We start from the raw sequence: 24,403 nt of genomic DNA, 5'->3' as shown, positions 1-24,403 counted from the left end.
GAGTATAAATGTGACTATAGTCGTGTTTTGTCATGTCTACAGGGCTCTAATAATGCTTTGTTCATTTTAATCTGAAAAAAAGAATTTGTCTACCCACCAACTATATGTGGTTTCTTCATTTTTAATGATTTGCCGTTTTATTATTATTAGATTTATTTATTTATTACTGATTGATTGATTTTCTTCATTCTTGATGTTATTTTGTGTAGAAAAATAAAAATGAAGATATTTGAGAACAGTGGAATGTTCAGAGCTTTTATTGTAGAAAATCGGAACCAAAGCACTGAAAAAGTTTGTATATTTTTCTGTTTTTAATAAATATGTTTGTTTTTTTTTTGGAAAACCTGATGCGGCCCAGCCTTGCCCAGACCCTAGCTCCAGTGGCCCCCAGGTAAATTGAGTTTGAGACCCCTGCTGTAGAGTATTGGTTTCCATTGCTGTAAAGTATTTAAGATTCTGTGTGTGTGTGTGTGTGTGTGTGTGTGTATGTGTGCAGATGACTGCACTTACATCATATGCCCCGGCCTTGATTTGTTGATAAAGGCGGTGCTGGTCTTCATCCCAGAATGGAGGGTAACCCACCAGCAAAATGTATAAAATCACTCCTAGGATGGTATGACATTTGACGTTCAGCACACAAACAACAAATACAGTAAATAGTATTCTGTAGCTTAATGTCAGTGTCCGTTTGTGTACATTGTACATTTTCCAGATCACTTGGACTGAAGCATCATACAAATAACTTATTTACCACAGGCCCACATGTCCACTGGTTTCCCATACGGGTCTTTCCTCAAAACCTCTGGAGACAAGTACCCCGGGGTGCCAGCAAAACCTGGAAGTGCAATGAAGCAATGGAAGAAATAGGGGTATAATCTAGACAAGTCAATGAGGGATGTGAAAAATACTCACCAAACCATGCCTGCTGGTCACCCTGCACCTCGATCGCCAGCCCAAAATCAGCCAACTTGACAGCAGCTCCCTTCAGCTTACTGGCTAAAAGAAGGTTCTCAGGCTGCAGAGTCAAATGGAGTGGAGTCAAATTGGTCAGAGACAAGGGTCCAACAGACAGACAGAAGTAAAACCTGATCAGTTAAACTAACTCTTGATGGAAAGTATTGGAGGTTTAAGAATAAAGTGGTCTTAAAACCACACCTAGGGGGACTCCCTTCCTACAATATTGTTTATTTGTCTGCAAAAATGACAAAAAATGTCGGTACACAGTTTTTTGCATTTTTGTGCAGTACAGTATATCCTTTGTGTGATTGGCTAAAGAATGGACATGGAATTGTCATTTCAGGACCGATCCATGTGCTTTATTATGATGTCACACGATTTACATAGCAGAGTCAGTTAGCGTACTATGCTAGGCTAAACTTCCCTACCGCTGTGGTCACATATGCAGAAAGGTCTTTGTGAACCTTAGGCCATTTTAGATATCACTGTGCAATGAATTATACATTTTCTAACATTTACAGACTCTCAGCACAGACAGCGTATGAGATGTGAGTCGATGGCAGACCTGACTCAATCGGACACCGAAACCAGCTGACAAATGGAATATATCTACATAATAGTTTACATAGTGAGGAATAAATCTTCCATTATTGTAAAGCATCTGAAAACCTCAAGTGCAAACTATTGGAGGACAGCAAGACGTTCATTCTGTTTCCTGTCACACATGTTCACAACTGATTGGAACATATTCATGACAGCCTCTTTCCTCCGCATACAGTCACCCCGCGGGAGGTTATGAGCATGCAGACAAGCATCGGAATATTCATGACTTGGAAAATCTTTCAAATCACAGCATATTTTTGTACATAATTATGCAAATGCAGGGTCCTGATTTGTGATTGCGCTCGTTTCTGTCACTAGACTAACACACCAACCTCGACACACAAACGCAAGACTTAATAATCCTAATTCTCTGCAATCTTAGGATAAGTTTTAGAGGAAGACCATGTATAGTTAGCAGTTGCTATTCATACTCATTACATTTTCAACTTTAACAATCCTTAACTAAACACTTTTGTCAATATTTGCGACATTCTGCATTTAAAAGTAGAAAGTGTTTTTACTGGCGAATTCCGCAATTCCGCCCCCGCTATTCCATTAACGAGGAGGCAACACTGTGGCAATCTTGAGGCACACAATAGATGGTCAGAGGCAGTACAGGCAGAAAGGCTCAGTAATTGGGCAAGCATTAGCCAACACTGAACTCACAGTGAACTTGTCACAGTGAAGTGAACAGGGAGGTCACTCGACTAGAATACTAACTACAATCAAGGTACAAACACACAAACACACATGGACAAGTACTAATACAATGGACAATAATAAACAACACATAACTTTAGTAACTTTTTAAAAAACAATTGCCATAATATATCCCATCGATACATTTTATATGCCGTTTATCCTCACTTGGGTCACGGGTATGCTGGAGCCTATCCCAGTTGTCTTTGAGCGAGTGGACTGGTTGCCAGCCAATCACAGGGCACATATAGACAAACAACCATTCACACTCACATTCATACCTATGGACAATTTGGAGTCACCAATTAACCTAGCATGTTTTTGCAATGTGGGAGGAAACCGAAGTGCCCAGAGTACCCCGGGGTACCCGGACAAAACCCATGTACGCATGGGGAGTACATGCAAACTCCACACAGACATGCCCAAGCAGAGAATTGAACCCAGGTCTTCCCTGACTATGCGGCCCTGCCATAATATGTTATATTTTTCTATTTATGTTTAAGATTTTATGTGGAATACTTGATGCGACCCAGTCTGAACCATACTCATTCTCCAGCGGACTCCAGGTAAGGTGAGTTTGAGGCCCCTGGTCCAAAAAGAACCGTGGCTAAAAAAAACATCTAGTATTATTATATACAGTAGTTCAGGTTCAGATAAGCACAGCTGCCTTATACATTATACATATACATTAATAAACACATTGCTAAAATTATGTTATAGCTTTGCAAAAGTAGAAGTTTTCATAAAGCAGAAGATATGTCACATTATAACTTTGTCCCGCCACCTCCATTTGTCTTTTTGAATATAGCTTCCTGTATAATAGAACTTGACACAGTAACCAAGGATGTAAGGGGCAGGCTTATACAGACCTTCAAGTCCCTGTGGACAATCCCATTAACGTGGCAGTGATGAACACTCTCCAGGATCTGCTGTATGCAATGGCTGAGGGCAGAAGGAGTAAGTACAGTAAATAAGGGTAGTCATGTGACAAAATGTATGGCAAGGACATGAAGAGGAGACATCCGAGAGGAAACAGATCCATAACAATTCATCGCCATCCTCATCGGACATTTATGTATGGTGTTGTAGACAAACCCAAGCTAACAAACGAGAAGACGAATGGTTCCCTGCATTCCTTGCTCCCAACCTACTCCGCACAACTAGCTGGCACGGCGAGGTAGGCCGTTTTTGATTAATACCGCAGGCATATGTCATTAATCACCTTTATAAATAGCTCTTTGAGATGCCTCCAAGGGGAGGCAGCTGCATCACACCTCGGCGACGACCATACGTGACACACAAATACACAAGACCCGCAGTTGTCATCTGAGACGGCGTTAAAGGAGCGTAGCGTGCGTATTACCTGGCATCGGCCTCGCTGTAGTACTCGCGGGCGACGATGTCCTCAAAGAGCTCTCCGCCTGTCACGCTGATGGACACAAAAGGAAACTTGTTTAACTTCAGCGCCACCATGTGGTGTATTTGTCAGAAAAATAATAGCACAGACAACAAAGCGGGGTTGCGTGTTTTGACAATTTTTCAGTATATGACAGTCTTGGCAACAGATTACTCCCAAAACTATGTTGAGTGGTTGTGCATGGGCAAAGGAAGAACCCATTAAATGTTTTAGAAGATAAAGACAACGTCATTAAAGGCCACACAATACTGATTCAAAAAAATATGTGACACAATTTGGCTGATATTCTTTGAAATCAGCGTTGAGTGTTGTTTTTGTAAAAAGTTGCTAAAGTTAGGTAGGCTTAAGGGACACAAATGCTGTACCAGTCGGCTTTAGGAATAAATATCGTATGCTTGAATGTGACAAGTGGAATGTTTGTGGGAATATGTGACTTACAGATCAAACACCAAATAGTGGAAGCCCTCCTCTGATATGCTGTCATGGAGCCGAACTGCAGAGAATAAACAAATGAAAGTCAGCAAGTAGTACTGTACAGTATATGCCCTGCATGTTAAGTTTTCTGTACACGGCTAAGTATGCAAATAAGAAAAAAATATGTTCTGAAGTAGGATTTTAATGCTACATATTTTTATAGGTTACATCTCCTGGTGCTCCGATCGATCGGCCACAAATCGGTATCTGCTGATATCAGTGAAAAAGCAATATCGTCCGATACTTGCTTTATAACGTTGCAACGGTTCCAACCTGCTGTACTTGCAAGTGTGGGTATAATTTGGGGGTGAGTACCGCCTCAGTACGCATTTGGGAGCATGCAGATACTATGTAGCATTTTTAGTGCAGGAGGAACTTTCGTTGTGTGCGGGTCTGGCTCGGGCTACGCGTTTGAGCACGGTCGTGGTGAGCGTGTGCGCTGCGCTTGAAAGGCGCATTGTGCGCAGTGATTTCAGCAGTGGTATCGAGCTGAGGGACAAGTGCCGGCATTTTGTCTCCTCGCACAGAAGAGGGGGTCAGATGCATCTGCGGTACAGAAGGCAGCGGATGTGGCAGGAGGGGCACAGCAGAGGCAGACAAACCTGGTTTTCGTTCAGGTTTTCAGTTAATAATGTGACAAAACTAGAAAAAAATGAACTATGAAATACAAAATATTGTGTATACCAGCATTTTGTTCATATTCTGGTAAAACAGGCATATTGGTTTTGTTGTTGAAAATAAATGTTATAAAATGAGTAGGTCTTTGCCATTTTCATTTTGTAAAAGTAGCTCTCACAAGAAAAAACCTTGGTGACCACCTAATATAGTCAGTAGTAAACATTTATACTTAATCTATGGAATCGGTATTGATATCAGTAGCGGACTATTTCACTCATGGATGAACAGGATCGATATCAGCACCATAAACCCAGATCAGAACATCCCTATTTGTATCATAATTAATTATGCTGACAGCCAAACACATACATGATTACGAGAGTGGTGTGTTTAATGTCGTGGTCTGATTTTTTTCATATTTACAGCAAACACACCCATATTATCAAAGACATGGGCAAGGATATGATTCATATGTACAATTCTAGTCTATGTTCTTTATGGCTTACCAATTACCAGTTAATGATATAACCTGCAATAATATAAGAATACACTAAATACAAATAGTCATCAAATAGAAATCCGAATATATTGCTGAATGTGAAAGTGGAAGTTCGGAAAGAGGAAGTAAAAAAAGATGAAGGAAAAAAGAGAAACAAAAAAAAAATAAGGAAATAGCCTATGTCTTTTTGATGACTCAGCTGAGAGATTGCGTACATAAATCATCATTAGGCACCACGTGCACACACGTAATGCACACATTTAGACGCGCATCTATTTTTTTCCTCTCTCACGCTTATTATTCACAATACCCAGAAGTGGGAATCACCAGGGACTACTCTGTGTGTATGCATGCACCCATTTTGTATTAAGTATATGCAGCTCACCAATATTGGGGTGCTTCAGTAGACGGCAAATCCTGGCCTCTCTCTCCAGCTTTTGATGATCTGCAGGAGGGGATTGTGACACAAACACAAAGAAACATCGAGATAGGTTATTTTTAGAACAGTGATTGGCTTTCAGAATCATTTGACGTGACGGAGCTGCATTGTTGTCAGCGTATGTTTGAGTCTTTGCGCCGCTATGTGTGCATGTGTTAGATGAGTGTGTGTGTGTGTGTGTCCATGCGTGTGCGTGTCAGGCTTGTGCAGCTCTTCTCTTATCAGAAGTGAAACTCTGGACAAAAATAATATGACCTGACGTGCCCTTGTGCGTGGCCCTTTAACAGGCAGTGACACAGTGTGCACATCAGCCCTTTACTGTCACAACCGCAAAAATGAACTCCTGCTATGGAAGGTGATGCTGTAAAAGGACAGCCACAGCATTAGGAACACCTACACACATATAAGAGTTGTGTCACAATATATGTATTATTGACGACCACAATGTAACCCATGCAACATCCTCAAATTGTTTATGATACATTATGTGTACACTGTGTATACCACCCATACATTTTTTGAATCCATTAGTGTCAAAGATGAGCTTGAGGCTATCTAAGCTGACTTTGGGAGAGAGGCGGGGTACACCCTGGACCGGTCACCAGTCAATCACAGGGCACATACAGACAAACAACCATTCACACTCACCTTCACACATATGGTTTATTTTAATCTCTCCAGTTAAGTCAACATGCATGATTTTGGAATGTGGGAGGAAGCCCGAGTAGCCAGTGGAGAGCCCACTACTATTACTACTACTATGTGCTGCCTGTGTGCATGTTTTATGTACTGTATATGAATTGTTTTTGTTGTATGTACTGTATATGACAAAATTTAAAACCAACCATATGAAAACTTGTTAAGCAGAGTTCCAATAATGGCAGCCAATGAACAGATATGTACAATCACAATAATAATCCTATTCCCACATAACTTCATACAAAAGGGAAGACCTTATTTTGTCAACGATACTCAGTTTTGTGCTTCCAATTCAATTCTTTTTATAGTCTTGCTTATCTTAACTAATATAAACTAAAATTCATAACTTAAAGTAATCGGCCAAAAGAACAATGCTCGGCCAGTCAATTTTTCTTGTATCTATCAGTATTATTTTTGACCTTAATTTCAGTGATTTATTCTCCCTTAGATTACAATAGTGTGGAGATATCCTTCTCCTACACAAAATGTCAACTCGCCCGGTCAAACTGACCAGTGTTGTGCACACACAAAGTCACTATCAACAAACACATTGTGTCCAACGGGTGGCTAAAACTGTAATGTATCTACTAGACCACCAATTGTGCTTTGGTGGAAGCACATTTAAAACAAGGTTTGTGCAGCTCTTTTACATTACACAGGCATCTGTAATGTATATCTGCTTATTCCCATTAGGAACAAATGATTGGAAGAAAAAAGAAGTGTGTGAAATGAGTGAGGAAGCGCTGTGTTGAGGCGACCCACTTCAGCTTTGCTTCAGGACACACATAGAGCAAAAGAAAGGGAGGGAGAGGAGAGGAGAAGAAAAAAAGAGCAGAGGGTTCTACTTTTTTTTTTCCAAATAAAATAGGACAACTATTTTTTACTCCCACCCTTTTCTCCTTCCTCTGCTCTTCTTGGTGTTTTTTTTTAAATATGAGAATGAGTTCAGCTTAGAATACCAGGTGATGTTGTGTCGGCATCATTAGTGTTTATGTATGGGCTGCATCCAAAAATGAAGATGCAGCTTATTTACAGTAAAGGTGAAATATATTGGTCACAGAGAAAGGCACTGTTACAACACAAAAGTAAGAACTACAAGAAGACTATACAGCAAAAGAGAAACAAGCATAAAACGCTGATGAAGAGTATGTGGATTTATGCCATCTGCTTTGTTAATCTTGTATTAATTATCCTTCCCATCATCTAAGTAATTCCTCTAATTAAAGAAGCCATAAATGTTTCATTCAACATACTGTATGTGCCTTATTGTTGTTATTGGCTTGACGTCACCATTTATTATATTCATTCATTTTCTACCGCTTATTCTCACGAGGGTCGCGGGGGTGCTGTCTTCGGGCAGTATATGCAAACAACCATTCACACTCACATTCATTCCTATGGACAATTTGGAGTCGCCAATTAACCTAGCATGTTTTTGGAATGTGGGAGGAAACCGGAGTGCTCCACACAGAGATGGCCGAGGGCGGAATTGAACTACGGTCTCCTAGCTGTGAGGCCTGCGTGGTAACCACTCTATCACTGTGCAGCCTCATTCATTCATTCATTCATTCATTCATTCATTCATTCATTCATTTTCTACCGCTTATCCTCATGAGGGTCGCGGGGGTGCTGGAGCCTATCCCAGCTGTCTTCGGGCGAGAGGCGGGGTACACCCTGGACTGGTCGCCAGCCAATCACAGGGCACATATAGACAAACAACCATTCACACTCACATTCATACCTATGGACAATTTGGAGTCGCCAATTAACCTAGCATGTTTTTGGAATGTGGGAGGAAACCGGAGTACCCACAGAAAACCCACGCATGCACGGGGAGAACATGCAAACTCCACACAGAGATGGCCAAGGGTGGAATTGAACCCTGGTCTCCTAGCTGTGAGGTCTGCGCACTAACCACTCGACCACCGTGCCGCCCCTGTGCAGCCTCATTGATGATATTTTATTAGAAATGTAAAATTGTTGTCTTATAATTTTATTTTTATTAATGTGTTAATTGCAGGTATATGTTATATCTTAGATATAATTGTATTTTATATATCGTTATTATAATTGATTTTATTATATAAGATTATTAGGATATATTATAGGCTTCTGCACATGAGAAAGCAGCACTTGTGGAGAGAACAGTGTGATCTGATTTAGTCTGGGCTGCAGCGTCAGACCTAACGACAAATGCGGAAAAGGAGACGGGGTGACCCGGCAGCGACAAGGGCAGCTCAGTCATCACATCATTGGATGATTAGTGAAACCCTTTCAGCAAGGTCACTTATCTCTCGAATCGCTGCTTTTCTCTTACGCCGTAACTCAGTGACACTTCATCCCTTTCACCATTCACACTCATTCACATCCTTCTTTGCTAATGGACAATTTGATATTGATAATACAATTATACAAACAGGATTTGAATTGATGATTATGGAGCCTATCCCAGCTGTCTTCGGGCGAGAGGCGGGGTACACTCTGGACTGGTCGTCAGCCAATCACAGGGCACATATAGACAAACAACCATTCACACTAACATTCATACCTATGGACAATTTGGAGTCACCTGTTTTTGGAATATGGGAGGAAACCGGAGTACCCAGAGAAAACCCACACATGGGGAGAACATGCAAACTCCACACAGATGCCTGAGCGGGAAATCGAACCTGTGCCTCCTAGCTGTTTACATAAACATGTAAAAATTGTGGGATTTCTAACAGTAATACATGTATAGTATATATTTTACCAGCGTTATGTTGTATTTAGCGGCACGGCGGTCGAGTGGTTAGCGCGTAGACCTCACAGCTAGGAGGACCAGGGTTCGATTCCACCCTCGACCATCTTTGTTCCATGTTCTCCCTGTGCATGCGTGAGTTTTCTCCGGGTACTCCGGTTTCCTCCCACATTCCAAAAACATGCTAGGTTAATTGGCGACTCCAAATTGTCCATAGGTATGAATGTGAGTGTGAATGGTTGTTTGTCTATATGTGCCCTGTGATTGGCTGGCGACCAGCTGGGATAGGCTCCAGCACCCCGGCGACCCTCGTGAGGAAAAGAAAAAACGGAATGAATGAATGCTGTATTTATGAATTGTTTTTATGGGGAATTTGATTTTTTTTCCTAGGAAAAAATGGTTTTGATTTTTTTTTTTTTTTGGGGGGGGGGGGGGGGGGGGCACCGAAATGGGGATCCATTGTATAGACTTACTATCTACTGAAAATTACTCAATACACATCCATTATTGTCGACATAGCTGGCAACACAAGTGACTATCAAGATAATTGTGTCTTTCCTATGCAGTCAGGCATGATGGTGGTAGCAATTCCAACATGTACTGTGACATTTCGAGTAGAGCATGATCTTGGGAAACTGGGGCAGTTTTCCAACATGATAATGAGACTAAACACAACTCCTAGATGACAAGTCCCTTGCTGAAAAAGCTGAAGGTGAATGTGGTGGAGTGGCCAAGTATAGCTCCACATCTGAACACAATTGAGCACATAATTGGTGCTACTATGATGGACTATTTAAGATTTCTTTGATGGGACAAAATAACAATCAATCAGCTGGAGGACTAAATGTTCTGAACTCCTACTTTCATCCCACTGTCATCCATCTATCCATCCAGTCATTATACATGGCATTTATCTCATGAAGGTTTATTTCAATCCTAAGTAGGCCTATCAGATTGTTTTGTATAATGCAAGTACAGTATCCACATTTGGCAACATTTTAGCATGTTTTTAAAGTGAATCCCTGCACTTGTTCATCATAACACTCCCTCACTCCGCTCCATCATTTTCTACCTTCACTTTTCTCTTTCACTCGCTCCATCCTCCACAGGTAGTCCACCCCCCAGCCGGCTGGACATCTGTTGTCTAGCAACTCCAGAACCAATCAGAGCTGGCAGGCCTCTCCTCTCTCTGCAGTGGAACCAAGCCTGCATTCAAATGTCTGACACTGAGAGAGTTTTTGCTCACAACTATATCACAACTCTTCACAGGTAAAGACAGAGAGATCCAAAACAAGAGCCTGCCTCCTTTAAAATACACTTTATGTAGTAAGTACATCCTCAAGTGCAACAACTGCTCTTGCAATAACTCAAGCTATACATATAGTGCAGTAGCAAAAATTATGGAGGAATTATGGAGAAATTATGCAGACACAAGAGCCTGCTAGTAGCTTAGCAATACTTGACAGAATTGTCTGAATTTGTCTCTATTTATATTATTTTGTCATTATCTGTTATTGATTTATTTATTTATATAATTATAATTAATGTATTTAGTACTCTTTTCCTACAATTGAATGGACCTAAAACCAGTAATTCGAACAGTGCTTCATTGTTCCCCAGCCATTTCATTAGGTACACGTGCAATACAAGAGAAAGATTATATGAAAAATTAGACACAAAGAGGATATTGTAGTACAGTGTGGTTCCACACCACTGCAAACTATCCATCCATCCATTAGGGTCACAGGGGTATGTTGAAGCCCAATCCCGGCTGACTTTGGGCGAGAGGCGGGGTACACCCTGGACTAATCACCAGCCATTCATACGTATGGACAATTTGGAGTATCTAATTAACCTGGCATGTTTTTGGAATGTGGGAGAAGAAAACCCACGCATGCACGGGGAGAACATGCAAACTCTTTTACAATATCAAACAAAATGAGTATTTGCATAATTTTTATACTGGATTGTTACAGAGTAACATCATACTGTTAACTAGTAGTGTTTAGTAAATCCAGAAATGAGGTAACATGGCTTGAATGCTGTTCATTCCTGTGTTGTTTATTAGCCTCTCTTTCCCTCTGCCAGGTGTTTACTCTGCTTCATTTTGTGTTCCTGTCTTCTCATGCAGTCTTTTCTCTCGCTCACATTTCATGTCAGTTCATATATTCTCTCTCTCGCTAAATATGGTCACAGTGGACTTTGCAGGAAGTCAAAGTACAGCAGTGCAATGGCAATGAATACACACTTGCACACTCACCCACACAAACACACTGCTGCAGTGCGGTTGCAGATATAAGAATGAAGTATAGCAGTGAATAGAGACACAGGAAAATAAAATGTGGCATTGGCTATAGATGAGGATCCTCCTGATCCATCCCAGACTTGGTGAAATATGGTGAAATATGTGAGTAATTTAGACGCCCATAAAGATGGCTATTTGACACAAGACTCCAAGACACTAAACCTCCTGGTTTAAGCTCTATATACTGCATGCCTCACACATTTACTGCATTAAACCCAGTATATAATGTATGTAAGATCAATGAACAGATGTATTTTTAACAGCTGTGGCAGTGTTGGAGAAAGTTATATTTAAGTCTCAATTTCATTTTGCCAAACATAACTATGGTGCATTCAAGTACCGCCAAACAGGGCGGCATCTCCATCCATCCATCCATCCATCCATCCATCCTTTATACCGATTATCCTCAGGAGGGTCGCAGGCATGCTGGGGCCTATCCCAGCTGTCTTCGGGCAAGAGGCGGGGTACACCCTGGACTGGTCGCCAGCCAATCACAGGGCACATATAGACAAACAACCATTCACACTCACATTCATACCTATGGACAATTTGGAGTCACCAATTAACCTAGCATGTTTTTGGATATTCAAGCACGCACAGGGAGAACATGCAAACTCCACACAGAGATGCCTGAGCGGGGAATCAAACCCGGGTCTCCTAGCTGTGTGGACTGCACGCCAACCACTTTCTACACCAAGCAGGGGGGACTGTTTTGTTTTTGCTTTGTAGTGGGTGGCACGGCGGTCTAGTGGTTTGCGCGCAGACCTCACAGCTAGGAGACCAGGGTTCAATTCCACCCTTGGCCATCTCTGTGTGGAGTTTGCATGTTCTCCCCGTGCATGCGTGGGTTTTCTCCGGGTACTCCGGTTTCCTCCCACATTCCATAAACATGCTCGGTTAATTGGAGACTCCAAATTGTCCATAGGTATGAATGTGAGTGTGAATGGTTGTTTGTCTATATGTGCCCTGTGATTGGCTGGCGACCAGTCCAGGGTGTACCCCGCCTCTCGCCCGAAGACAGCTGGGATAGGCTCCAGCACCCCCATGACCCTCGTGAGGAAAAAGCGGTAGAAAATGAATGAATGAATGCTTTGTAGTGGACAAACTAAGAAGTGCACATTTCACTACATGTTACACAAGGTGATGGATGAACAACCTACTAATAATCAGTTCACAAATTAGCGGGAATCATCATGAGGAACAGTTGTGGTGTAAAGTAATTAAGAGTTTAAATGGAAACTATGTTGTGGCATAACTGCGACATCTTCTGCCTAACAGCGGCTAAATAGTTCTCCTCCATATGGTTCCATTCCAGCCCTTTCAGAAGCTGAGGGGCTCTAATGAAACCCGGAGGGACAATGAAACACTGTCACTCTCCTCTAGGTCCCAATAGAGGCAGAATTATGAGACTGATTACTCCCTTGCTTTCTCTTTGGAGGAGAAACTGAATGTGGCTGGTGCCAGAGATAAAACTGTCCCCAGAGTCCGGCGAGGAGTCTCATAATGTACTGTACATCTGCCTCACACACACATTAGATGAATATGTTAAAAACGGTGCAAACATTGCGGTAAGACAACAAATGCTGCCAATTAAACCTCCAAAAAATGCGTGCACAAGCTCAGTATTGTGTATCACGATGCACAATCCGGCCTATACAAGCTAATGACATCTAATACAAGAACCACAACAATAAATATATTTTTTTTAAACAATGCAACTGTAGCTGATAATGTCCACCAAACAGTAATTGTTGTTGTCATCATATCCATACCCACCCACCCATCCATCATTTGCCTTCTCCGGCTGCGAGGTGACAGTGATATTCACTGCAGCACCATATCTACAGTATGTCCTCGGTCTATTAATACTTGATCACCCTGGACTGTTGTGTATGCCACCGCTCCTAAATACTTGACCAGGGGGGACCGGGGTGAATATTTCAACTATGGAAGCACACGAGACAGAGAACACGTGTGTTGTGGGGCTACAAGTCGATTAAACCAAGGATGATGAGGACGCACAATCGAACAGATATCTGCGCTTCTTTCTTGAGTTATTCACCTTGATGCATACTTGCTTCTTTTAAAGTTTGTACTGAAATCACATTGTTTGATTTCAAGTGTAAAGTCTATTAATACAGGTAGCGACAATGCTCTCCAGTGCTATTTGAAACTCGCTACCAGCAACGATTGTTAGTGTACTGCCATTAAGTCACTCTTGCTGTGCCTTAGATAGTGTTTGCCTTTAAGTTAAATAGCCTAATGCTACATTTTCAATGTAAATTAGCATCAATTTTTATTTATTTAAAGTAGCCTTGCCTATGTAACGGATGTTGGCCAGTGTGGCTGCGCAAGTGTATGTTGGTAAAACCTCACTAAGTCAGCCTTAAGAACAACGGGGTGGCTGCCAAGACTTGTGGCCCAGCATCCAGCCGTCTCGACTCCCATTCCAAAGGTCTTGTGTTCGAGTCCATTGTGGGGCTGGCTAAAACAGTTGTGTGACATTTACTACTTAGTACAGTACAATCGTTCCCCAACACACCTCAGTTTGAATCTGACGGCTTCACTTTCAAAAATATATATAAACCAAGAAACCAATTAATCACGATAAACAAGGAATTACTGTATTTACTTCTTTATTCTTTATTCAGTTTATCGACAACATTAGTCAAACACCAATTTAAGAACTAAATGCTACTGAGCTAAATAGTTCATTCATTCATTCATTCATTTTCTACCGCTTTTCCTCACGAGGGTCGTGGGGGGTGCTGGAGCCTATCCCAGCTGTCTTCGGGCGTAAGGCGGGGTACACCCTAGACTGGTCGCCAGCCAATCACAGGGCACATATAGACAAACAACCATTCACACTCACATTCATACCTATGGACAATTTGGAGTCGCCAATTAACCTAGCATGTTTTTGGAATGTGGGAGGAAACCGGAGTACCCGGAGAAAACCCACGGGGAGAACATGCAAACTCCACACAGAGATGGCCGAGGGTGGAATTGAACCCTGGTCTCCGAGCTGTGAGGTCTGCACGCTAAACACTAGACCGCCGTGCCGCCCTATTCTAAACTTAAAGGGTTTCAAATTGAGTAGGGAAGAAAGACAAAGTAAGAAGCCAAAACTTACCACTTCCACACGGAATGGGAGAAGAACTGTCAGACATGCCATGGCTGATGCCGCACTCTAGTGTGAAGGTCATGTAGGGTAATGTTTCTCCAATGTAACATTACTGACGTGAATCCTACATATTAACTGTCTTTCAATATTTCTGGACTAATTATAGTCAATAGTCAACCAAGAAACTATTTTTTTTTTTTTAAAAGCCTGTGATAAATTAAGGGAGATGTAGCAACAGACAACTGCATTGTAATATTCATAGTTATTGCAGGAGGCTACAATGTATATTGCAATATGAATTTCAAGCCATACAGTATCGCCACAGCTTTGTATCCCACTAATCACAGAGGTTGTTTAAATTGCTTAATTAAGACACATTCACTCTCCTTTAGGTTGGTGATTTAGTCAGTTGCACACAAGCAGTACAGCTGCCAAAGTGAGCATTGACTAAAATCAATCAAATCAAGCCGGCTTATTTGTAAAAGATAAGTCAGTGTGTGTGTGTGTTTGTGTGTGTATGTCCACGCGTGTGTATGAGAGAGCGCGAAAGAGACAGAGAGTAGAAAAATCAACATATATTTTTAGCTCCAAGTACCCAGTGAGTCATTTGATCGCCCTCCTTCTCCTCCATGTTCCCTCCCTGGCTACCGTGCCTTCTGTCTCTCCTCTTCCTCATCCTTTATTTCAAAGGAGCAGTCGCAGCAGCAGATGACAATAGATGATGAAGACAGAGGAGAAAAACAAAAGCAAGCGGACCGATCTTTATGTGATGGGTATACCACTGGATAATTGGTACACATATCATCACTGTTACCATGACACCTCATCATTAGAGAATGCAGGGTTTCCCCTAGCTTTTTTTGAAGCTGTGGTGGTGGGCTGCATGGGAGGAGGATTGCCGTTTCTACGTCACTGTAGCATCAAGTTTTTCTTTGATATTTCAATTTTCTGTTAGTAATAATGTCAACATTAGGGTCATTTTCACAGACTTGAACAAGAAATGCATTAACTATTAAATACCTTTCTCTCTGCCTTTACTTTCTCTCATTATCTGTTCAGTGCCAAAAAGGCAGAGAGGTGATTCCGGTGCATGTTTTCAAAATAAACCAGGGGTGCAAAAAATTACTCAAAAACCTTGACTATAAAAAAGTTTTTTTCCTGCCTCGAGATATTGCATACGTCACCAGCGTACTTAACGTCACCCACGCAGACTCCGAACAAAGAAGCCAAGGCAATGAAAGAAATGGAATACAAAATGTAAGAAAGCCAGAATATGTGGTGAAACAGAAAGACGAACAAGGTAAGGTATATCCGTTGTAATAGGCGCCACACACGATATGAGACAAACGACTACAACTGGCGAAACTTGCCAACATGCAGTAAACGATGCACACGGAAGGCGATGTGATCACATCCAAAGCAAATTCCACGAGTCTCCCACGGTTTTGATTGACTGTCTCGCTAGTGCCAGACTTTGCAGGTATTGAAGATACATTTACATAAATGTCTGTGAAAATGAATGTAAAATTGAATTTACTCTGGCAACAACGGGTTCCCATTTTATTTAATGTCTGTATTCTTTTTTTTTAGAAATGCGAGTGTAAAAGCAAGTACAGTTTTCTAGGACGCGTCGCAAGCCAGTGCCAAACACCCACTAATTTCGCGTGTCGCATGGCTGGACGGTGACATGCAATAATCGCCCTTTCCCGCAGGTCCAATTGAAAATGAATGGAGTAGCGGCGATGTCATCTCCTGTGTGTGGCACCCATTATGTAACTCAACCACCATTGCTCGCCCATTCTAACAAGCCAAAATGGCTTGTATTTTGTTCATGGAGAAGATGCCACTAGCCTGACCCTGATGAAGTGTTTTCAACTTGAATTTGAACATTGCCAAAGTTGAGAAGTGTCACACATCTTCTAGAGGACCGTTCCAGATTTTGGCAGCATAAAACTGAAACGCAGCCCCACAGTGTTTAGTCATGACACCGGGCACTCGAAAGAGACCACTACCGTCGAAGTGAGTGAAGAGATGGTGGGTATGGTAATTTTATGTTGTCACTGTCTTAGTTCACTTCTAATGTTTTTATTCTAAACTTAATTCATTCATTCATTCATTTTTCCGCTTTTCCTCACGAGGGTCGCGGGGGTGCTGGAGCCTATCCCAGCTGTCTTCAGGCGTGAGGCGGGGTACACCCTGGACTGGTGGCCAGCCAATCACAGGGCACATATAGACAAACAACCATTCACACTCACATTCATACCAATGGACAATTTGGAGTCGCCAATTCACCGGAGTACCCAGAAAAAAAACACGCATGCACAGGGAGAACATGCAAACTCCATACAGAAATGGCCGAGGGTGACCAATGGACAATTTGGAGTCGCCAATTAACCTAGCATGTTTTTGGAATGTGGGAGGAAACCGGAGTACCCGGAGAAAACCCACGCATGCACGGGGAGAACATGCAAACTCCACACAGAGATGGCCGAGGGTGGAATTGAACCCTGGTGTGAGGTCTGCGCGCTAACCAAAAGACCGCCGTGCCGCCCAATTCTAAACTTAAAGGGTTTCAAATGGAGTGGGGAAGAAAGACAAGGTAAGAAGCCAAAACTTACCACTTCCACACTTCCAAAGAGACCACTATGGTAATGGTGGGTATGGTAATTTTATGTTGTTACTGTCTTAGTTTTACACAATACATAATGAATAAGAACATAAGATTTCTATAATGTTTTTACAGACATTCTGCAAAAACACTTGTCAAAGATATTCAATAAGACAGAAGCGCTCTTCTAGTTTTAAGAACCCACTGCAAAAAATGCTAGACAAAGATCCTCTACATGACACAAACAAGGGCACCCGTATCCAGCAAACACATACATAAACAGATGATACCCACACACATAGCGGCGAGCCCATCACAAGCAAATATGAAGTGACAAAAGCTGGCAGACAGGTTTGCGGTGACACTGATGCATAAAAGGAGGAGGAACACACACACACACACACACACACAATGGTGTAATGTTCACTTTCTCTCCCCTTTGCTTCATCGCTCTTTCTCCTGCTTCCTCTCATGCATTGGCTCATCTGCTGCTCTTAATGAAACGCTACATAATCAGGATTGCAGATTGCAGGACGGACTGTCTGTTCATACATGTGCAAACACTGCTGTGCTCTTCCTGCATTTCCAGCAACCAATCCTTTGCTAAACCCCTTTCAATTCGACATACATGCATGGGCAAGCACACACACGCACTCATGCACACTCACACACAAACACATTGAGGGCACGGGTCAACATGGGGGTGGGCGGGGGTTTGCTGCGATCCTACCAGAGAGGAGGAAGTCAGCATTGCAATTGTACGGCTTATCACAGAAAGAGGGTAAGACCATATCTGACACAGCAGCTATGTAAACATCTACACACAAATGAAGGGGAGAAAAAAAGAGATAGCACATGTTTGTGTGTGAACGGCGTGCATACGTGGTGAGGTATCCCTTTGCAGTTATTTTTGGACAGATTTTTTCCCAGCATGCAAGCGGCGAAGCACTGATCCCTCTGCAAAAGGTGTCCATTACTGACGGCGCACTCCAGGGTCACATGAGCGCGCGAAAGAGCAAATTGTTGAGGAAAGAAAGAGGCGGAGTCAGCAAAGAGGTTTTAAAGACGTGATAGTGATAGCGGGTGAAGACGGGAATAGATGGTGACGTGGTTGTCTTGAAGAAAACGTGCTAAATATTCAACAGCACGATATAGTATTGTAATGGCTAAAAGGAGGTACAGGTTCCTGTACAGTATAGCTCCAAGGGAACACAATGTCAGGAAATTCTCCATGAGTACAACAAATTGTGCAAAAGTTTGACATGTTAGGTTTTATACTCAATTTAAATTGGACTTTTAATGAGGTTCTAACAGTAATAGAGAACATTTATCATCCCTCTCACTTGTTTATTCTACTTTTTTAAGCTTTTGAAGTTCTGGGTTTTCATTACGTCATAAAGGAAAAACCTCCTTCCTCGTGGACATGATACTGACACTGCCCCGCCCCTCGGGAGATGAGATGTACTGTATATGAAAAAAAAAAAGCCGGCTTCACATCTTGAAATGCAGCCTGGAGCTTTGCCAACTATCCATCAGTCAGCTACAGACCTGGGAGCTGTCATTTTGATCGTTTAGTGTTCTTCAGCAACCTACCATGATGTTGCTGTTAAAATGTGAAATTAATGTAAGCACTGTAACTCACAAAGCTATGTTGCCAACCTTTGTGTCTTCCTGTACCACTGCTTAACCCCAAAAGTAATGTTGAATTTTGCTTTTTTTTCCACAGGAGCTAGAAATCACAGTCTTTTGCATCTTCGGTGTGAATTTCAGACTTGAAAGCAATGTATTTCTGTCCCAGCAGGGGGCAACAGTTCTATTTTCCTCCAATCGGCAGCAACACTCGGATATAAAGACAGAAGCGCACTGAGAGAGTATAATGGTGACGTTTAAGAGGAAATACAGCACTGAGAGTTACAGCACAATACAGCACAAGAGTTTGTCTGGCTGTGGATCTGTTCTGATCGTCGTCTATAAACAGTTTGCCCGTGCACACACGTACTAAACATACACATACACGTCTATAGTTTACACACACGCAGACATCTCTAAATACTTCAAACACATGCAAACATCTGGAAATAGATGATTATTTTGTGTTATTTTCTACATCTGTGAATAAATGTAGTTATTTTGTCATAAATATCTTTTTTCCGGTGTTTTTTTTTTTGTTGTATCAGAGAAGTAAACAACTCTTCAGATGTTTAGGGTGTCACTAAATATGGACATCAGTCACCGTTCTGTTTGACTTTGAGTTTTTTTGGTCAAAATCGGGCGTTTTAGTTGAAACCACCCTTCTACTGCTAATTTATAAAGACCCAAAAAGGCTAGAAACAAACTTTTTTTCTGATGAAAGAAGAGAGTCCAAAGTTTCTTTAAATAGTTTCAATGTTTATGTATGTAGTCCTAAAACTCAATATTCTGTGGGTAAACTAAATTCCAATTTTAAGGTATACATTTTGGCTAACACACTTAAAATACACAATTGTGGGACCTTCAGTGACCTATTTACAATTGTTTAAATAAATATATATTTTTTTAATTGTTCAAGCATACACTAAGGTCAGATCAGAAAAAATGTTCCATAAAATTTTGGATGCTCACCAACATATATACAGGAATCATCCTTTAAATAATGCACACCTAAGCATCAAAAAATATTGTGAGCTAAAAATTAGCACACTGAAAAACAAAAAAATCTACACCAAGGGTGGCGGTAATAAATGTGGGATTAAGAAAGAAATTCATTTAAAAAATCATTTAAAAAATCATAAAAATAACAACAAATCATGATTTTTCACCATAAAATTACTTTTTAAAGCTTCAGCACAATAACAAAAGTGGCAATCTCCTGCTCTTTCTAAATTCAATTTTAGATACAAAGTTCACATAATGAGAGGCCTTGTGCGGAAAAAAAGATTGCCATTGGTTCATGTTAGCAAGAAGGGACGCCATTGGCTGAAGAGGAGGAGGAACGGCGACAGCGGGGGGCCGCCATTGGTTACTATGCACTCTTAGTTGTGCCTGGGTCATGCGCATGTGTGCCTGCAAATGCATCTATTTGTGAGTGTGTGTGAGCTAGTGTGTCATAATGTGTATGAATGTATGTGTGCGCGTGCATGTGTGTGTTTTAAGCCTGCAGGCAACCAGGCCAGTGGCTACAATTACAGTGACGGATGTGAAAGAACTGGGTCGGCTTCGCAAGAGATCTACCCCTGGGACAACAAGACCAGCCAGAGCCTTTAATCGATTTAGAACATATGTACACACACATATATAAGTAATATAATGCATATAGGTAATATACTGCACTTTTGCAGTATATTTAATATGCAGTGCAATTAAAAAAAAAAAAAGTGATTATCTGTCCGGTGTCTCTCTTCTGCACAAACACACTGGCTCTCTCTAAGAGCTCAGAGCGCCATCATCTAGGGGCTGCAATATTCATACTTCATGCACGCGTAACTCAGTGCACATGGGACTTGTCCTCCTATTTGTATAAATGTGAGCACCGAGGTTTTTTGCACATCTTTGTATTTGTGGCCTACCTCTGGCAGAGAGCTTCTTAGTGTTGATGATTTTAGCAGCATACTCTTGACCAGAGGAGATCTTCACACACCGCCTGACCACAGAGAAGGCTCCCCTAGACACAGGGAAATACAACATATCGTCATATTCAAAATAGGTCATAGTGGAACAAAGGGTTCTTCAACTAAATTCAAACAGAAGCACAATGTTAAAAGATTGTTGATATGACAGGAGTATACACTGTTGAAGGACACACTGTACTGTGAAAATGCTAGTCAAAGATCTTCTATACGACAGTTTTTAAGGATCTACTGCAATAACACAAAATCAAAAATATTCTACATGATAGGAGTGCCAGACTGCTTTTCGGACCTACTGCAAAAACACTCATCAAAGATTCTCTATGTAACAGAAGCACTTTTCAATTTTCAACAAACTCGTCAAATCTCCTCTACATGACAAGGTACTGTTGCAAAGGATCTGCAAAAAATGCTCATCAAACATCCATACGGCAGGTGTTTTTGCAAAGATTGTCTATATCAGTGCCTGCCAACCTTTTTTAATCCACGGACCGGTTCACATTCAAATAAAGCCTCTGGTGGAGGGAACAACAATGACGTGAAAAACAAAAACTGGAAACATTTTAACTATCTGTGGCCGCATCTGAGAAACTTTGACTTTCGGCACAGATAACTATGGTGTGTTCAAGGACCACTGGGAATAAACACTCCATGAAATACTATGGGCTTCTAACAGTATATTATTTTTCTGAGAAAATAATAGCTTTTATTTCCAAAAATTGATATACATTTAAAATAAAATTTAATGTAGTTATTTGTATAATCATTATGATTAGCATGCCGGCCACACAGCTAGGAGACATGGGTTCGATTCCCCGCTCGGGCATCTCTGTGTAGGGTTTTCTCCCTGTGTGTGCGTGGGCTTTCTCCGGGTACTCCAAATTAGGTATGAATGTGAGTGTGAATGGTTGTTTGTCTATATGTGATTGGCTGACGACCAGTCCAGAGTGTACCCCTCTTCTCGCCGGAAGACAGCTGGGATAGGCTCCAGCATGTCTGCGACCCTTGTGAGGATAAGCAGTATAGAAAATGAATGGAAGAAAGTTGTCTTTTTGGGAAAAGCAATTCAAAGATCCTTTGAATTAAATAAATAAATATGCACATAACGTTCAATAAGCTCATCAGAACTTACCTTTATACATTATCCCACATATTTGAGATCAAATATGAGGTGAAAGAAAAATGGCAAAAATACAGTATAGTAGTCTATCTGTGCAGCATGGGAGAAAGTTAGCACATGCACAAAGGTGCGTTCAAGGACAGTCAAACCAAGTGGGACGTGTTGCCACTTGAAATAAACAACATATACATGCAAAAACTATGAGTATTTTTAAAATAAAATAATGTCCAATATTTTCTATATGAATTTGATGTGAACATTTGATGTAGTTATTTAAAAAAAAAAATTTTTAATTTTTTTAAATCATTGCACCTGAAAGCTTCCCCCAGCCCGGTTTGGCCCCGCCCACAGAACGGGCTGGATATGGCCTACAAGTTGGATAGCATTCATAAAGGAGCCATGATATGCAACAGAATGTAGTGCAGCACTATACCACTGTAAACCACAACCATAATAATAAATCCTATTGTGCAAATATACCTAATGTGTTCTTTAAGAGTATGTATTCATTGTTAAGTTACAAAATCATGAACAATGATTCCCATAGCAGTGCTTTGTGGAGTAGTCATTTTAAAACCCAAAACGGCAGAGAAATAAATTCAGTAAAACTCATTCAATGTTCAATTGCACCAGGAGAGAAGTTAGTTGAAGTTTAAGGTTAAGCCTTATTTAGTGAGCCTGTCAAGTTTTATGAAGCAGCCCTCAGCTGCCAAGTGGGGGGTGGGGTCACCTCAAACGCAACTGAGTTAAAAATAAATAATTTACAGTCGTATTTCAGCATCGTAAAGGTGAGCTTTGCGGTTGTTGCTCAGCCAGCCAGCCAGCCAGCTTCAGGTACACAGTGTCCCTGACGTAATAGCTTTTTTTAAAACAGACAAAGGTGGTTCATAACAAAATTGTCATGGTCGGAGTGTGTTGGGACACATGTGAAGACCCCAAGAAAAAGTAGGTCAGCTATATTTGAGATAGCTGCATCTCTAAATGCAGCCTTGGACAGGACTGCCTGCCTCAGCTCCCCTCAGCTCTACGCAAACACACACACACAAACACACAAACACACACACACAGCCTTTTGCTATTCATCCCTTGTCTGTGTCTGTGCACATTTTCCCCTTCAGATCCAATCTTTCCTTCCTCTGCAGCTCTGACTTTTTCTAACCTCTGACCACATTCTGTAGATATCAATACGAGCAATAAAACACACTTGGATAAAGATGATACCTCATAAGAACCCCTTGCTGGCCATTCACGATTTTGCAGCTGAATTATTCATACTAATAGAAAAATAATATGGTCGTTGCAAGCCAGCGCTGTACTATATAAAGATGCGCACGCCATGTTTATCTCACATCCTGCAAAGTGAGCAGCTTGCCACTAAAGCTTACCTCCATTTTATAGGGGATTTGGTGAAGAAATGTTGAGAGCGTAACGTGTTACATAACGCCTGTACTTGTCTGCCCATGGATTTACTGTGAAGTGCATGTGTCAAGTGCATCTGCGTGGCTGTGCCTGGCTTTCGATGTGAATGGCTTGCTTTCCGGACGTCCAATCAGACAGAGGAGTTGGATACTGTATTTCTATGAGTTTATATGATAGACAGCTACCCCTTAAGTGTAAACATGCATGGCAATCCCAATTTTAATATGTGGAAATTAGATACATCCTTTTATCATACATTTTTTAGATTTTTACAAAACTAGACAAAACACAAATCACAAGATCAATAATAATATTTTTTAAAAACTATTTCCATCAGTATTGGCAATAAAGAATCCCTCTCTAAATGTTATGAACTCCTGTTTCTTATGTTATTTTGCGCCATAGTATAGATGTCATGTTGTTAATGAGCCTTAATGAGATTGAGTCAACAGCACCTCCACAGCTAAGTACTTCATTAATCAACCACCACTTGCACATAATACACAGAATTCTTAATGATGAATCATACAAAGGTACATAACTGTTCCTCACAACTTTAACCATAATAATAAACATATTCAATACCTCGCAGTGTCTATCAACCCAATTTTAGCATGAATTTCTTCATAAGGCAGACAGGGATATCGAATTATGAAATCGATATACAAATAATTTTTCAGTATGTGGACTTTTGTGGAAACATTTTGGACACCCATAGGTGAGCGTGAAAGAATCAATCTCTTAGAACTCAATATTGTATTGATTTAGTATCAATAAAACCATATTTCTTAACATAATAAAGTCTGAAAAAGACATGTCGTCTTTTATCCGGGGTTTACCGATGTACACATGTAAACAATATGACTTCACGCCAGAGCTTTTCTTCCTGTCGCTCACACACTCACATCAGTGAACTAAAGCAAAAGAGACCTGTAGTGTCTCAAAGCCAGTTAGAAAACAAACGGGGAGGAGTTCAGATGAGTGAAGAAGAATCATCCAACAAATTTCTATTGTTGAACACATGACAGGCAAGTCTTGAAAGCGAGGGACTAAAGTACATTTGGGTCGTCTTATATTCTG

At 41.1% G+C, this 24,403-nt stretch overlaps 1 protein-coding gene across 14 annotated transcripts in view; it reads right to left on the bottom strand.

Moving 5' to 3' along the window:
- camk2d2 (calcium/calmodulin-dependent protein kinase (CaM kinase) II delta 2) overlaps positions 1-24,403 on the bottom strand; it is a 42,054-nt gene that overhangs the window by 16,532 nt on the left and 1,119 nt on the right. For all 14 annotated transcript variants that reach the window (XM_058064570.1, XM_058064597.1, XM_058064589.1 and 11 more), the window contains exons 2-9: positions 20,725-20,819; positions 5,653-5,712; positions 4,115-4,169; positions 3,623-3,688; positions 3,129-3,201; positions 913-1,015; positions 752-835; positions 511-605 (exon numbers count right to left, since the gene is read on the bottom strand). In XM_058064570.1, the coding sequence (XP_057920553.1) occupies positions 511-605; positions 752-835; positions 913-1,015; positions 3,129-3,201; positions 3,623-3,688; positions 4,115-4,169; positions 5,653-5,712; positions 20,725-20,819 (631 nt within the window). The remainder of the gene's footprint in view (positions 1-510; positions 606-751; positions 836-912; positions 1,016-3,128; positions 3,202-3,622; positions 3,689-4,114; positions 4,170-5,652; positions 5,713-20,724; positions 20,820-24,403) is intronic.

This window comes from Doryrhamphus excisus, chromosome 1 (genome assembly GCF_030265055.1).
Source record: "Doryrhamphus excisus isolate RoL2022-K1 chromosome 1, RoL_Dexc_1.0, whole genome shotgun sequence".
NCBI classification, from domain to species: Eukaryota; Metazoa; Chordata; class Actinopteri; order Syngnathiformes; family Syngnathidae; genus Doryrhamphus; species Doryrhamphus excisus.
Note: the sequence above shows the minus strand (reverse complement) of the source record. Positions and strands in the feature narration are given on the sequence as shown.